Source organism: Metarhizium acridum (assembly GCF_019434415.1).
Source record: "Metarhizium acridum strain ARSEF 324 chromosome Unknown scaffold_1, whole genome shotgun sequence".
In the NCBI taxonomy this organism is placed as follows: Eukaryota; Fungi; Ascomycota; class Sordariomycetes; order Hypocreales; family Clavicipitaceae; genus Metarhizium; species Metarhizium acridum.
This window is the reverse complement of record NW_027094015.1, coordinates 5,012,432-5,028,545: the sequence shown is the minus strand read 5'-3', so window position 1 is coordinate 5,028,545 and position 16,114 is coordinate 5,012,432. Positions and strand designations below refer to the sequence as shown.

General features: G+C 48.0%; 4 protein-coding genes across 5 annotated transcripts; 2 read left to right on the top strand and 2 right to left on the bottom strand.

The window, feature by feature from the left end:
- The first annotated feature begins 92 nt into the window (after nt 1–92).
- Nucleotides 93–2,356, top strand: J3458_001571 (uncharacterized protein). Of its 2 annotated transcripts, XM_066116794.1 has the most exons (2): nt 93–276; nt 364–2,356. In XM_066116794.1, the coding sequence occupies exons 1-2, from the start codon at nt 206–208 to the stop codon at nt 1,874–1,876; spliced, it is 1,584 nt and encodes a 527-aa protein (XP_065978680.1). In that variant the 5' UTR covers nt 93–205; the 3' UTR covers nt 1,877–2,356. The 2 variants fall into 2 exon arrangements, with proteins under 2 accessions (XP_065978680.1, XP_065978679.1); XM_066116793.1 differs by having other exon boundaries at nt 93–2,356.
- Nucleotides 2,357–5,174: 2,818 nt separating this feature from the next.
- Nucleotides 5,175–6,278, bottom strand: J3458_001570 (uncharacterized protein). Its single transcript, XM_007814853.2, has 2 exons — nt 5,812–6,278; nt 5,175–5,755 (listed from the first exon to the last, which is right to left on the bottom strand). Exons 1-2 carry the CDS (start codon nt 6,082–6,084, stop codon nt 5,393–5,395), a joined length of 636 nt encoding a protein of 211 aa, XP_007813044.2. The 5' UTR covers nt 6,085–6,278; the 3' UTR covers nt 5,175–5,392.
- Nucleotides 6,279–12,380: 6,102 nt separating this feature from the next.
- On the bottom strand, nt 12,381–12,722 carry J3458_001569 (uncharacterized protein; the record flags this gene model as incomplete). The annotated part of the gene is made up of 1 exon (XM_066116792.1): nt 12,381–12,722. The coding sequence occupies one exon, from the start codon at nt 12,720–12,722 to the stop codon at nt 12,381–12,383; it is 342 nt and encodes a 113-aa protein (XP_065978678.1).
- A 2,090-nt stretch (nt 12,723–14,812) lies between these two features.
- J3458_001568 (uncharacterized protein) lies at nt 14,813–15,406 on the top strand (the record flags this gene model as incomplete). The annotated part of the gene is made up of 1 exon (XM_066116791.1): nt 14,813–15,406. The coding sequence occupies one exon, from the start codon at nt 14,813–14,815 to the stop codon at nt 15,404–15,406; it is 594 nt and encodes a 197-aa protein (XP_065978677.1).
- Nucleotides 15,407–16,114: the final 708 nt, after the last annotated feature.

The following is a 16,114-nucleotide window of genomic DNA, read 5'->3' as shown; positions in this document are numbered from 1 at the left end:
AGACACGGCCTTCGTGTGGGTCTCCTCCACATCGTTCATGGCACTCCGGAGAAGCGTGAACGGTCGAGATCTGCAACTCCCCCTCAACACATGTCGTTCTGCTCACCGAGACACGCCAACTGACAATTTTTATACCCTCGTTCCATGCACAGTCGCTCAGAAGCAAGGTTTATCTCCACGGTTAAAAGATACACTGGCAAGCATCATGCACAAGCCCATCCATGCCCGCAGCAAGAGGTGGGCTCCAAAGGTTAGAACTGGGTGTCTCACTTGTAGGTTCGTTTTAACACCCGCATCCGTCATCAAATATTTTTTTTCCTGCATGAAGACTATCATTAACCCCTAATTCTGGGTGCCTGCCAGAAAACGTCGCGTCAAGTGCGATGAAAACAAGCCCAGCTGCAATAAGTGTTTATCTACGGGAAGAAAGTGTAATGGATATGCATATCATAGAGCACTAGCGAGGTCGACAATCATGCCACAGCCTGATCTTACATTGGCGCCTCCCGGGATCGAGCCCAGTCATATGCACAGGCAGGTTTTCATGACTCTTTGCCGTGCAACAGTAAACCAAATTGCCGGTTGTTTCGATCCTGCATTCTGGGCACACGACATCTTGCGGGCTACTCAAGTTAGCCCGGCGGTGTGGCACGCTGCTCTTGCTTTAGCGGCTATGGACTGTCGGAAAAAGATCCCTGCAGAGACAGAGAAACCCGCCCGGCAGCAGTATTATACGTTCTCACTGCTAGAGTATAATAAATCTATCCACCAACTTATTACGATTGCGCGTCAGATAGACGATACGTCGTTTAATGACCAAGAAACCATACTCATATCGAACGCCTTACTCTTTGGACTAGACTGCTTGCAGGGCCATCATAAAGAGGCAACGGCGCATGCACGTAACTCAATCGAACTTTTCTATCGTTGGAGATTTTGGGAACAGGCAGAGAAATCAGCAGCTTCTTCTACTCGCAGTAGCTTGGTTCATTCTGGCTCTCTAATCGCTTTGATCATGAACTTTGAGTGTCAATTCATAAACAGACTAAGCCACCTAATAAGCCCTACGTGGCTTGGCAATAAAAAGCTATGGAAGTCATCATCTGAATCATTCACTTCGGTAACAGATGCATATCTAGAATTCCTACCTCTTCTTACCAGCTTCATGGACGCCACGAGGTTTATAGGCTCGCCTCCTGACCTTGTACAGCCTCGTCCAGACATACAAGTCGCCTATCGCCACGAATTCATGAACTGGAACACAAAGTTTGACGACATGTTGCGGCTCCAAAACCCTAGCACACCATCCGATCTTGAGGGCATAGCGGTTCTACAAATGTTTTTCACTACGCTGGAAATAGGCTTCAAGATCGACCTTGCAGCCTCGCAGGTTGCCTATGACGTATGCGAAAGCCTGTTTGAAAGAATAATTAATCAAGCGGAGGATCTTTACAAGATAATAGCCGTGGGCGTGCATCAGGAAAAAACGGCGACTAGCTTCTCGTTTTCTCTGCCACTCTCCGATGTCTTCATCTACACAGCAAACAACTGCCGCAATAGCGTGCTGCGACGCAGGCTGATGTCCCTAGTCCGAAAATGGCCACACAGTGATGGCCTTTGGAATAGCAAACTTACCGTGACACTTTGTGAAGCTGTGGTGCTGGCAGAGGAATACTGGATGTCAGCAGCTCGCAAGAAACCGATTCTAACCGCTGATGTCTGCTACTGTATACCTACTACCTTTGTTTGCGACAATCACAGAGTTCGGGATTTGGATACTTACTTCACCTCCGAAAGACAAGCGAGAGTTTGGCTGCGGACTGTGGGGGACCTCAGAAATAACTTGCCAGGCACAGAAATTACTGTAACTTGGTGAAAGTTGAAATGAGAAGGAATATTTAAAGTAAGCGACTTACCCGAATTCATCGAAGATACAGTCACGGTCACCTTGGAGGCAAGACTATAATATTTGTGGGTGGACAAGTAAATTGCCTTTTGCAGAATGCCCAGGAGATTCGACAAATACAGATTCAGGCAAACTCATAGTGTGCAAGCTACCACAATTTAGTATTTATACAGTCGGAGGCTACGAGGCCATGTACGGCCCACTGGCGCGGGATGACGATACTGCAAGAAGATGGCACCATGTAATTTCCTGGGTATCGCGCTGGAAAAACTGTCATTAACAAGAGCTACTTACAATCGGATAACTGCGCAATCTGCATATATCAATGGAGCCCAGACGAAGGAAGGCGGTATTTTTTCGAAGGCGCGTCTTTGCCGATATTGGGATGTACTTTAAATTCAATAGTGTGTGGTGCTCAGAGCAGCTTAATCGGGATACGTCAATATGGGTTTCTTGCTTTGTTTCTGATCCGAACTTTCCCCATATCAAGCACGACTTACTAGTCCATCATATGAGGCATTGTATCGAGTAATGCAGCCATCGGACCTCAATTTTTTGGGGCTGTTGAGTATATTCCCATGACAACCACATTTCGTCCACTCGAGGCTTACACGCAAGCCGGTCTTGATCGTTACTTCTGCTGGGTGTTTGCAATTAATTGTAGGTAGCTAAGTAAGCTTATATACGACTGGGTTTGGCGCCGGGTTCAAGTACCATCGTAGGAAATATTGATACCGTCACGAGATTTGTCGCAGTGGCACGGACTGGTATTATATTGCCGACAATGGACAACCTGCGCAGCTTGCTGCTAGAATACAGCACAGATATGGCCGAAAGAATAGGTATCTTTTCACTAATCTCTGAAACTTCACGCTGACGCACACGGAAAGGGAGATATCACCTCACGGTACCAAACGCACCTCAAGTGATGACGTTGATGCCCAGGTCGCCGAACTTGAAGCTCTGGCCGGCCCATTCACCAACAAACAGAGTCAGATCCAGGTGCTGAATGAGGTCACTGGCATGAAGGAGGAGTAGAGGTACAGACATGGTGTGTGCCCTAGAGCCATGTGATGGAGAGATTCCGCTCTTCAATGTTTACAACGACCACTTTTGTGATATATGAGACCTTTGAATCCTATAGCACGCAACGTTGCTGTGCATGGCCATGTTGGAGAGAGCCGATGACCCGGGTAACGCAGGGGCTGAGAAACCATAATTGAACATGATTTTCTTAAATCATGAAATGGGGGGACATTTTCCTGCCTCACAAAACAAGAAGAGTCATGTAAAGGGAACAGTTTAGCAACTGCATAATGACATAAGTCACCGGACTGGGGCGTAGTTTACCGTAGTCATGAGACAAAAGAGCCTGGTACCATTTTCAGAGCTATAGCGAGTTCATTGACTCCTGCCAGCACGTTGCTCATGCTACTTCCATAGAATGTAGTCATTCCATCTCATTCCCTGTCCCGCCCTGTCGGCGGGTTGATTTGAGAAAAAGACGGGTCTCAGGCACCTCTTCTCGCACAGAATCTTTCGGCTCGCCTCGGCTTGCTCATCTGGCCCAAATGCTTCCGGCGGGTCAATCCGTCGACTCTCCATAAAGTCGCCGGTCCCTCTAGGATAGCGTACTCGAGATGGATTCCCTTGTTCATTGGAAATTATGGCATGATGCGAATGATAATGTCCTCGATCACTGTCGCTCCTTTTTGGTCTCCATCCCAATTACTTGCAATGTGCGCAAGTTCAATGATGACACATCGGGACTTCGACTTGCCGCCTGTGAGTTAGTTTTCTGTTGAAATAAGAAAGAAGATGACGTGAACGTAAAATGACGGAAGGCCCTTGGAAACATAGAGCTCCGTTGCACCACGGGCAGCAGAATCCTTCTATTCTTGGGCGGCGAACGCGTCTGTGCTATGATAGATCTTCCAAAGAGGCATGATGAGAGGTTGGTTAGAGATAAGGCTAAGACTCTTAACAATTATGTGATGTCTTCGAAATTCAAGCCAGGGACAGACATACTACAACCATTTGGGTAACGAGGACTTTAAATAAACTTCAGTAACCAAAATGTGTGCAATGCAAGGACCCATGACACGGTGTACCTTAAGGAAGCGATGTGACGCAGAAATGTTCACAAGAAGAATCGTAGAATATAATATTTGATTCTAGGAGCCAGGTTTAGGGTAACCCAAGGTGTAATATAGTTGGGATGAGGGTTATAAGTGCTTCCGCCAATGACAATACTATGCTGTATCTGCCGTTCTGGGACTCTTAAGTTTACTTCAACTAACGACTAGCACCAAAGTGTATGGTGAGACAAATAAGAAATAAGACTAGTCGGGTTACCAGAGTGAAGTATTAGCAGCACTCTACGCTAAAACATGTCACTTGATACTGCATACCCGACTGGATACTAGGCCGTCTCCCAGTTAGTCAAAACAGCTGCCCTTATATTCCCTTATGATGAAATCATCTCTTTACAAGTTGCTTTTCTGGTATAAGTACCTAGAATAAGGAGTGAAGCCAGAGAGCTACGAGTATTAGATATAGTTATGGAAACGGCAGAATATTTTCTGGCTCTTTCCTGGTGACTAATTTAGTTAATTCAATTAGGAGATCTTACTACTACTTTATTTTCCGCTTCCTTCTAATTATAGTAGAGGCAGTATCCCTTATTATCATCAATTACCAGAATGAGTAGGGAAGTATACAACAACCTTCGTACTTACAATCCCTTGCAGTTATACCCTCAGTTATCTTTAATAGCGACAGACTCTAAGTGCTGAGCCGAACATCGAAACACTGTAAAGTGAAAACTCTGAGTATGTATACCTTGCGGTTTCTACCCTTTGTGATCCATTTGGATATCGTCAAAAACGCGCGATATGCTACAACTCTATTGCGTGATGATCGTATTTGTGATGCAAGCTAGATCTGTACTTGCTTAAGTAATGATGTATAATTATTAAGTTATTATTTTGACCCATAAGAGTACTCATGCAAGTAAGGTAGGGCGTAATAAAATCATCACTATGTTCCTGGTCGTACCGAAACCAGAGAACTGTTATATACTACGTTATGCACCGTAAACACAGGCATCACGATGCGTCAGAAACTAGCAGATTAGTGATTCATCGTGGAGCGCCTGTAAAGGTTATCTCATGATAATCTCGGCTATTACATAAAAGTAAAATATACTTTTGTGCAAGTGACTCACTCTAAAAACTTAAAATGGCCGCACGTGACGTATATCAACTAGGTCGGGTCGTCTGATTCCAAGACACCAAAAGACTAGCTTAAAATAAGCACTGTCTGCTAGTTTTTTCTCATCCCAGAGGTTATGTATAAATATACTCAAAAGTCAATTTTCTAAACTTGGGCCTACGATGAGCCATCGGTATTATTTGGAAATGTGTAGTTATGGCCTCGCAGTTTCCCCGTCCTGTTGTTTTCTCCACCTAGCACACTCTGCCGAGTTTATAAGTACTCTTGCACTACAATAGGTTGAGAACTAAGTGTTGAAAGATACTCCCATACCGGATCCTTAACCGCCTTTGCATAAGCTTTGAATTTCAGGCAATCCGTAGGATCGCGGCTCGGCACGCTTGAATTCTCTCTCACAACAATGACTTGCCACGGTCCCTGTCCTGGCGTCTCAGGGCATGCCATCAACTCGTGCGAATCGATTGCGAATTCCCAGAACCCCTCAAACTGCGTTGGAACCAGATGGAAGCCCGTTGTGATTGACCCCGGAGGTATGTAAGCGGAGTGAGGCGCCGTATAAGATATTGTCCCTTCAGGGGCGACGTAGGCTTGCTGGCCACCAGGAACAATGGCATTCTACGTTCGGCTGCATAAGTCCAAGAGCGCAAACACGTGTATGAGTTAGCTCTTACCATTCCACAACGGTCATTCACCCAGAAACTTGTGTCTTTGCCCTTTGGACATTCTCCCCGCTCCTCTACAACTGGTGGGCAGTAGGAGGCCGTATCCTTTCCAATCCAGATCGCGCTTCCGTTGGCTGCGAATAGCCCGTGATGAATGGGAGTATCTCGGAGAATGGCAAATACAACCACCGCAGAGTCTACAGTAGATTCGCCGCGGGAAATCAGGCCTGCCTCGGCAAAGAGGCAGAGAAGAGAAATAACGATGAATGGGGTGGGAATCATTGTTCCAAAGTAAATTATTGTATAGAGGAAGCCGTGAACTAGGATGTAAGTTTTCTGGAAGAGAGAAAAGCCTCGGAGAATCGTTTGGGGGGGAAGCGGCAATTTATCCTTCTTGGACAATACGCGGAATCAGCAGACGGCAGCCCGACGAGATGGTTGTGCGGGGTGACGTAACTAAATGTCGTGAAACTCGGGATTTGGTAATAGATGAGAAATGACACGTAAGGGGTGCTCAATATAGAGCCTTTGGTTGGAAATATATGCAAAAGTACTACCTGATATGCAGTCCGACGCGCCACAGCGGCGTCATGCAACAATCCGGCACCCAGGTCGTAACGCCGGCCACGAATTGCGCGCCAAGTCCGTCGTCTAGCATTGCCAGTTTAGGCCGCATACCTAACTTAGGGTAGCAATACTTCGTGTTCCCTGCAGAACGTGCTGCCGCTTTGCCGACCGTATATTAGTATGAGATGTGCCGGAGCAAGTGCTCGCATCATCATGCGAATTGGAAGAGACACGGCCGAATTAGATGACAATGGTCTCGTAGTTATGGCCTCCCTTCTACTTGTGCGCTTGACTGGGCACACCGCGGCGTAAGCCACCAGTGTATTTAAACTGGCTACACGCAAGCTGGCCACCAGCTCAAGTGTCGCTCAGTTGCCAGTATACCCCCAGGCCCTGTTCCCCTGTTCCATGCATCTGGAGGCCATTCCGACAGAGCTAAAGTGGCAAATGTACCCGCGCCGAAAGACCCGGCGGTCGTTGAAGGCCTGGCCCGAAATGGACTGCTAAGTCTCGATGCGCTGACCGGATTTCGATGATGGAAGTGGCCACCCATCAAGCCGTCAGAAGAGCTGAAATAAAAACAGATAGTCGCCGACTAAATCATGCAAGCATTACTGACTGCAAAAACAGCTCCGTTTGTGATGGACCGCAAACGACAAACAAGTGATAGGCATGCTGGATGTAACGCGCTGTTCCTGCATAACAGTATAAAAAGAGCAAAAACGCATCACTTGCTCTCCAATAAAGGGACAAATGCCGAGATCCGAGTTGATAGCTCCATTTGGTGCCCTCGCCATGCCGTTCGATATTCGCTCGCTCGCTGTTTCCTTGCCAAGTACGTGCAACGGCTGGACTAATCCACCGTCTCCGTCATTTAAATGCGAAGATTTGTCTTGATGGATTAAAAAAGACATTCGCCCTCAATCATGAGTCCACACTACTCGTCGTTTTACCTCGTGTAGCTATACAATGTGTCTCCTCAAAACGCTTATCCCTAGTGCTGCCACCCGCTATCACCAAAGAATTAAAAAGAGAGGCGAAAAGACAATAGATAGCTAAACAGTTAGAAGCACGGAAAAAGGAAGAAAAAATATAGCCCACCTCTTCCGCAACAGTACCAAGGCCGCGGGCGGTCCAGCGGTCCAACTTCCGGTAGTGCCTGTCTGGGAGTACTACCCAATTTACCACAGCACGCAAAGGAGGCGACACGACCAAAGAAGTAACCTCAACGCTGCTTCGAAAAGGGGATTATATTTTCATTAGGGCTAGTTGGTATATTTACCGTATGTTCTCGAAGTTGTTCGGCAAATGTAAGCATGAACTGACGTCTTATATTCGAAGGAGTGACTCGAAGACTACGCACAATATTCGTATTCCTGAATTTATCTATAATGTCTTCACTACGGCTTTACGCCACTATAGCTAGTGTTTATACATTTTAAAATCATAAAATTCCCCATTGCGATCCTTAGCAAGCGAGCTTGACTGGCTGCGAGTACTATACTGTGCCCGTGCCATTTTAGGGCGAAATCTGGTTACCAGTGCCAGCAACAAAGGACACCAGGAGACTAATGGGAAAGTGCTATGAGTATTGGAGATGCTGTAAAATACCTATAAGACTCCTTACAGCTCAATACTGTCTTGATATAGCTTGCCACAACTTCTGGCACCCAACCCCAGGACTGGCACCTGTGTCTCCCCGTTCCCGCACTTCCGGGAGGTCATGCTTCAGCCTACCCAGTAGACACGTGTGCTTAAATAAAACGTATTGATGATGGGGAAGGGTAAGAAGATGATGTAAGAGCAGAGAGCGTTGGTAAGACCGGTTTGTTTGAGGGGTCGACTTGGAGATGTAACGGAGCCGCATGAGAACTGGATCACGGGACAGCGAGGCGGTGATCAGAGCCCGATGTGGTCCTTTTCAGGCGGACGAGGGGTTAAGGGGGAGTACCGTCTCTACTACTGCCGAGCATTCAGTGGGACGAGGTGATGGCTTGGCTGGCATTTTAACACTTATATCCGAGTTCTTAGCTCAGTCTCCTCCCTCTTAACGCGTCGAGTACCTGTACTGCATAGCATATCGAATTGACTTCAAGTACCGTGTTTGGTTCGATGAAAAATACAGCCAACGCGACGAGGATTCTTTGCGCGTTCTCAGTGCCGTGCATTCCCACCCCAAACCGGGCTCCCGGAACGACAACGCACACAAGGCTGATAAGCGACAATAGCAAGCTGGTTTCGGGCTTATGCAACACGGATGCAGTACCGGACATATCAGCCAAAATTGGCATCATGTTTTCCCGTGCTTCAGCATGGCGTACCGGCAGCCACATCCCGCAGACCTCGGTCCCCTTTTCGTCCAAGTTGCATGACTTGCAGGCAGCCGTGTTATCTCGGCGCCTTGCATGACGGCGCGACTACAACACGGATTGGGTGATACCAGACATGCTTTTTTGTCTTTTAGGCTCCTGTTCCCACAATGGCCCCTGGAGTGTAGATTTAGACCCCTTTGTGTCTGCATAGGGTGTCGCATGCCACATGGTCTGGGCCGGGATTGCAGACCAACCTGCCTATATGCGGCTCAATTCTGACAGCCGTGATAGTAAGAAGAGATGAATTACCGATGCGACGGTAGGCTTCTGGAGAGATGATAAATAGCCGTTCCAACCCAGAACGCTCAAGGACATCTCTTTCCAAAATATCTCGCTCCAATTTCATCGCCTGACAAGGCACCCTGCAATCACTAATTTGAAAAATCTACCCGACAAAGATATATTCACCATGCCGGATCAGTCTGTTTCGTCTGCTGTTGTTGAGACGGGTCAGGTCGCGCAAGAAACTACATATTACTCGTAAGCCATCTCTGAAAAACATCATTCTTCCACATTTTTCAATTTTTTGAGATGTGGCCTGGTCAGGCTCAGCATGCTTGTTCTCTTGCAAGCTTAATTTGCCTCCTTAGTCCACACTTCATCCTAATCTAGGCTCAATTGTTTTTCAATGCCTATGCTATGCTTTTTATACCCCTATTCGCTTTCCTCGTTTGCATCACTCTGTCCAAGCAAGACCTCTCAAATGGCAACAAGGTGTCTCATACACTACTACAGGGCGAACGCGAATCCCTCCTACCCGCTGGACCAAGTTCCAGAAACCAGCCTGGCTTCTCTAGGTTACTTTGTGTATGAAAACAGAGAGAGCGAGATGCCTATCAGTGAGCGATTTGTGAAGAAGCAGTTTGAGTAGACCATGTGGGCATGGGATCGGTGATGGAGATACGGCGTGTATGATTATGGGGGTAGGCTAAAGAAAATAAGATGTTCCTGTTTATTCGTTTTCCGAGTCACATACCTCTGCCTGCAGTTGAAGCGTAAGCAAAGAGCGGCGTATCCTCCAATTCTAGCCTTGGTCCTGCATGCCATGCCGGCCCCCGATGCACAACCAGCCCGGTTTGTTACAGATATTAGCCCCCAAGTATTTCAAAAGGTCCCCGGACTCAACTGTGGAGCCGCCAGGCAATCAGATTTCGCTTGAGATTCTAGATCCCTTCTCCCGCGGAGTATTAATACGTGGCGCGCCCGGCGAAATAGCGATGACGAGTAAGGCTGAGCGTTTTATTTTAGGACCAGACTCTAACTGCCTGAACGTGCTCCGGCACATCAAGGTCGGCCTGGACGGCTTCCTTATTGCGGCAGTCTTCAGGCCGGATAGTTACGTCGGTCGTATTGAAACGCGAGGCCGTCCCTCGGCCACGGGAGAAGCCGAATAACAAGGGGCACGACATGGCAGCCCTGTCTTTGGATGCGGGCCTGTGTTGATTGTGATGGTCAACTAGTGCTCCCTTCCCATGCACCCACGTGTTATTTAGCGCAAAACCGCCAAGCGGAGTGCCATGACTTGGGGTTGTATTCGTTCCGAGCTCCTCATGTACTCAGCACACCTGAGATGTTTGCTGGTCCTGACCAACAGCGTGTCTCACTTGACGGCTGGCGAGGTTGGATCTCAGCTGATGCTTTGCAGGCGCCGTCTCACTGCCCAAACCACCCTCCAAAGCCGAGAAGAAGAAGCAAATTGAGACATGGCAGGCAGCGACGCCAGCGTGTGCCTCAGTTGGCAAATGGAACACGAAGCCGGGTAAGAGCGCTCGTTTACGACTAAACGATGACCGCTGAGTCTATGGAGACGGTGCCTGGAATCCTCGCGCCTGGGGCAGCCTGCATGGCGTTGGGGGCTGATCAGAGTGTCGCATTGGATGCCTTGTTCCAGGACAACGCGTGGGAGTAGCGTGGCAAACGGGAACTGCAGGTCGCAGCGTATCGCTATGAGTGGTAGTTTATTTAAAGCGGTTCCAGACTGGCACGTCTTACCCATATGCCGGTGCCGCGGGGGCTCTCGAGTTCTATTTCTGGTGCCACAGGCAGCAGGCAATCGGTCTTGCTTACGCACTCGTTGGTCGTTCAAGCCGTGAGCTCTCGACGCGTTGCGACCGTATCCACTGGTTGTCTGTACCGAGCATCACATGGAGCCTTGCTGTGAAACAAGGCGGCCTCGTGCCCATCAGGGCCAGCACCGCATGCTTGATAGAACAGAACCAGACGGGAACCGTCAACGAACAAGTGGGACTGGCCGTCCAGATCTCCACTCTGAACCGAGGCTGACTCGGGATCGTGATCCACAATCCGGGGATTCCCCATCTTTTCTGTCCGGCCCGACTCGGTGCATGAGGGAAGGATGCAGTCGTCGCATCTTTGGGGGATTTCTTCCGCCCAGAGCCAGTTGCTTAGCGTGGCGGAGAGCCATTTTATCTGCTGCTGTAGGCGATGACGAGTCTTGTCGCTTCTGGCTTGACCGCCTGTAGGCGGTTTGGAAAACGGTACTTTGACTTTCCGGCTACAGCCTCACTCAGGCACGCGTCTTGCAGAGTGTCAGATTTCATTGCATTGCAGGTGCGCTGTAGTGTGCGACATGTATAATATGACGCTGATGTGAATATCTCGAACTGCAGACGGGACTGTCTTTGGGTTGGTCGTTCCGCATGCGGCCCGTTCACAGGAAGCAGCGAATTGACATGGGATTATGAAATGTCTGAACAATGGCCAGACATTTCCAGTATCCGGAAGACGGGCCCAACAGTTGGCACGACCCGATGCCCCGCTGATTTCCGTCTTTTGGATTGAGCCTAAAGCTTGTTTCCTGTCTGCTCCCCTTAGGTAATATATATGCATCTTGTGCTTGTGTCAAGGGCACGATTTTTCTTGCGCCACCTACCACCCTCTGTTATTGCCTTTCCGCATTCTATTATCATAAAGAGATCTTGCCTATATTTATGTCATGGGGGTTTACTCACGTTTAGCTGGAATAAGTAATTCCACGTGAGCGGAAGTATTTTTCAGTGTCTTCAGTCGATTTGTGAGAACAGGCCCGTTCACTTTTGAATAAAACCTGATGGAGAGCATTCACTCAAAACAAGCATGGAGGAATCATCATCTTGCTTAGCTTGTTATTCTTAGGATCAACGTTAGACAAAAGGGGATTGTGAACGCAAGATACATTATTCAACAGACATTTATCCAGAGCTACCACGACCAAGTAGCATTTGAGCATTCGCCTCAGATTCTTCCGCCAATGCCTTTTCCCTTCTCAAGAGCATGTCGTTCGTAGATGCCTACTAAAATCCAAGCTTGCTGGCAAACTGTCCTCCACAAAAAACGCAAAATTGCCAACAAACAATGACAAACAGTCGGAGCGCGGGTGATGAAGTGAGATAACTCAAGACGTAGATGAAAAGCACACAGTAGTCCGTAATGCAAATACGTAACACCTATAGCGCATGAGTAAGAGTTGATGGTAGCATTTGAGACAGGCGAGAATGTCGGTAAACTCCCTTGTCGGTAATGGAGTTCTGGCTGGATTTTCCATCTCAGACTGTGATATATTATAAAGGCCATAAGCTGTCGCCGATGTTTGCTGAACCATCTTTCGGCCGCTTCAACATTTTAGAACCATTTTTTGCCTCATAAGCCAAGAGTAAATTCTACAAACCCAAACGGTGTCAACAGCAAATTCCAGTTGGCTTCCCGCGTCGCTTGATCTTGATTCTGAGCTTGTTCGGTCTTCTTCTGCTCTAGATAGTGAGTCATTAGCGGCGTCCTAGCTTTGGCCAAGAAATGATCTTCAACGCTCCAACCCGTCACGTCCAATAACAGCTTCACCGTCAACATATCAGTTTTTGCAATAGCCAACTCGAGTGGACGGTAGTCTAAACTGTTGCAGTATGTCCGAAGGAGTTTCTCGTGACGTAGCTCATTCAGGATTTTTCCAGTGTTCACGTAATGGCCTCTTTCGATAGTCGCCATGAGAAAATTCGTCGCAGAATAAAGGTACGCCACGACAATCTCAGCTGGTCTTTGACACACAGGGCAACATGCAGATTTCCATGCTCGAAATTCTAAAAAGATAGCACCATATTCATCTGTAGTGACTAACTCAGACATGGTATATGCTTTGGGGCGTTTCGGAGTAGTCTATTTAATTGGAAATCGTTGACTGTTTCGTTGCAGAAAAGAGAGAAGCGAATTATTGACTGTCTTTCGCAAAGGAGAAAGTCGGTAATGTTTGGTCATCTTTTTCTCAAGAAGAAGTGTTCAGAAGGATTGCCTGGTTCAAGGGAGAAGCAAAGGGTGGAAGTCGTTGACCGTTTTCGAGGAGAAGACAATGGGACGATGCTTGAATTTATATGCCAGTGGGTGGTCGTGCCTTGGGTGACAGACATCCCCCGATGCGTGAACACAAGAACAAGATCCGTTGTTTTAAGTATTCTGAGAAAAGCCACCTTGTCTTGAAAAGACAAATTCAACATACGGCGAGCCACTGAATTTCATTCAACTGAGGCGGAATTGCCTCAAATTTCCCTCTCACTGCCACGTACCACCTATGCATCTCCGCCACCGGGTGACGTATTGACGAAAGGCCTATGATGCTAAATCTCATTCCAATGGAAGGGGACACATATAACATGCTTGATTTGTGAAAAGGCGGTTGGTTCCTCTGTTCGATCATTTCAAAGACTCCATCAAATACTGGGCCGATTACATACTCTTCACTCGAGCATGGACATGGCGCGCCTAACAAGACGCGATCTCTTGTTCACCTTTTATTCACTAACTCAAAGGGGTCCTGCAATTCTTCACCTTGTAAAGAGGAAATGGGGGACTTGTGAAAACAAGTTCACTAGACGATTCTTGAGTCCTGTGTACAAACTACTTTGGATGCTGTGATCTCCTGGCGCCACTTTGCGCAAAATGTAGTAATTGTTGGTTAGGCAAGTCCTAATGAAGCACTGTCAACGGAATATAAGGGGGTATAATTGCTATTCGATTAGAGCGCGTTCTTTTTCGTGATAAGCACAGGCAGAATATCACCTAGGCATTAAGTTTTCCCCTGGCATTTCAGCCACAAAGCACGAAGAGTGGGCTCTGCCCTTTCGCGATTCCCCTGATCGTTTCTCTGCATCCGATAATTATTACCATTAGCAAGACATGTTACATTCATAAGTCCAATGGTTGGCAATCCGCTATAGTTATCCTACTGAACTCTGCCAATCGACACTTTGCGGAGTGTGTTTTGGTCAAATAAATCCAGAAAATTATGCACTTGCACTGTCAAAAGAATACCGGCCGTACTGGTCACGCGGCTGGGCCACAACAAAGGCACCTGGGGTGTTGGGCCAACAACGGTTACATAACAACAAAGGAACATTGAAATATCACGAGGCCCGAAGTCGGACCTAAGCGAGGGCTGCCTCGGGCCTCAAATACACACCGACTTGTTATATTTATAGAGACATTTGGTCTCTTGAAGCCTCGTGGAAAACCAAGGATCTTGATACCTTGAAATCGATTATTGAGATTGAACCGAACCCTCTGTTCCAAGCCCGGTTGAACTGCCCTTGTTACAGTAGCTCAGACCATCAGCCCCAGCGCTGACATGCCAGATTTGGTACAAATAGCCACTCAAATAATGTTTTCAACATTTTGAATCTGTACTGGAAAGCCAGATACTGGATAGCTGACCAGTTTGAATAAATATACAATACCTTGCATCGAACGTCACCTTGCCACTGCATGTCTGAATATAAGGTACCTGAAGTCTCGCACCCTGCCGCGGCGTCAGACATTGGCAAAACGTGTGGTTTGAGACATGCGTGTGCATCAGACACGGCACACCTTCCAGGTGCCGTTCAATCACGTTAAAGTGAGGGCCGGTGGACGCATGCAGCCGAGTCGGAATGCAGAGTTTGATGCACACTCACGGTACATTTAACCCGACTGGCACATCCGTTGCTTATTTTTGAAACCCTGGCTCAACCTCTATTATCCCTATTTGGTTGCTCTCCTCCCCAACGTTCAGGCGGACTAACCACGATCACAACTCCTGCCTCATCATCATGCCTGATGAACACGAGCTGATACGGGAATCTGTGCGACCAATATACAACGCCTTCAACCCTCAATGTGTATTCCGCAAGCGCGTTCTTGCTTATTGTACTGGTAGTTCTGCCGCTGCTATGGGGCATGGGCATCATATTGACATTTCAGACAACACCTACAGCCAGGTCTACAGCGTTTCCATCTCCGAATATGTCGAAGTGCCAAAAATAGAATCGTGTAGTGGATGTTGCAGGCGACTCGATCCCTACCTTTACAACCATAGTCTGCGCACTGAGCTTGATAAAGGGGCGCAAAGTTGGCTAATTGCCGCATTCACGTTAGGGACAAGGTACAAAGAGTCAGTGCATATAGCTTCACTCATTGACGGCGTCGCCTTTAGATACCGGTGTGGTGCACGCATCTACAGAGATTCTAGCACACGCCTTTTCATTTCCTTATATGGCGATGACGACGATGTCGTGAAGCCTGCTCGTCCTACGAAGGCCCTTTTCATAGCCCGGGAGACGGTTGAAACGGCAGTCACCATGAAGAAACTAGATGACCCGAGCGATGCCCTCGGCGGTCCCGTCCGGGAAACGTGCCATCAGTGAACATTGGAAATACGTTTATCGGATACGTGCATGAGTGAATATGAAGACGGAACGGGTCAGTGGAGCACATGCCGTGAAAAGTCTTTGGCCGGCGATGATGCTCGGAAACTGTATAGACGCAAAGGTGTCCCGTCGCGTGGAGTTGAAACCGAGTGCCAGATTAGGCGCAAAACGTTTTACGTGTAAGCCGAACCAGAGGGGCGCAATCCAAGCTGTCTGGTGTCTTGATTCACAACGGAGGCGAGGATTCGACATCGGCGCAATGCATGGAAATCGTTATGACGGGACCGGGCCGACAGCCTTGTTCCAGCAAAAGCGGATTCTTCGCGAGGCCACTCGCATTAATAAACCCAGAACAAAAACACCAGACGGATGTAATGGAAGATTGACCGGAATTCAATTACTCACAGCTCATTGGTCAAAGCCCTGCCCAGCACCACGTCACCGGGCGCCGGCTCCGATCCGACTGGTGACGCCAAGGACTAGCCGTGTCGCGGGATTGCAACACAACACACTCGCACAAAGACGACAGGAGAAATGTCAAGTCGACTGGCAATGTGAATAAGCCCGGGCACATGTTTTGCGATCAATTATGCCTGGACCTGGTACTCTAGTGCTGGCGCCAAGCTTTCTCCCGCCTCCGACGCTCGGGCTTATTCGCGACTTGTTAAATCCGAGACGGACGCACAAAACTCTCACCACCATTTT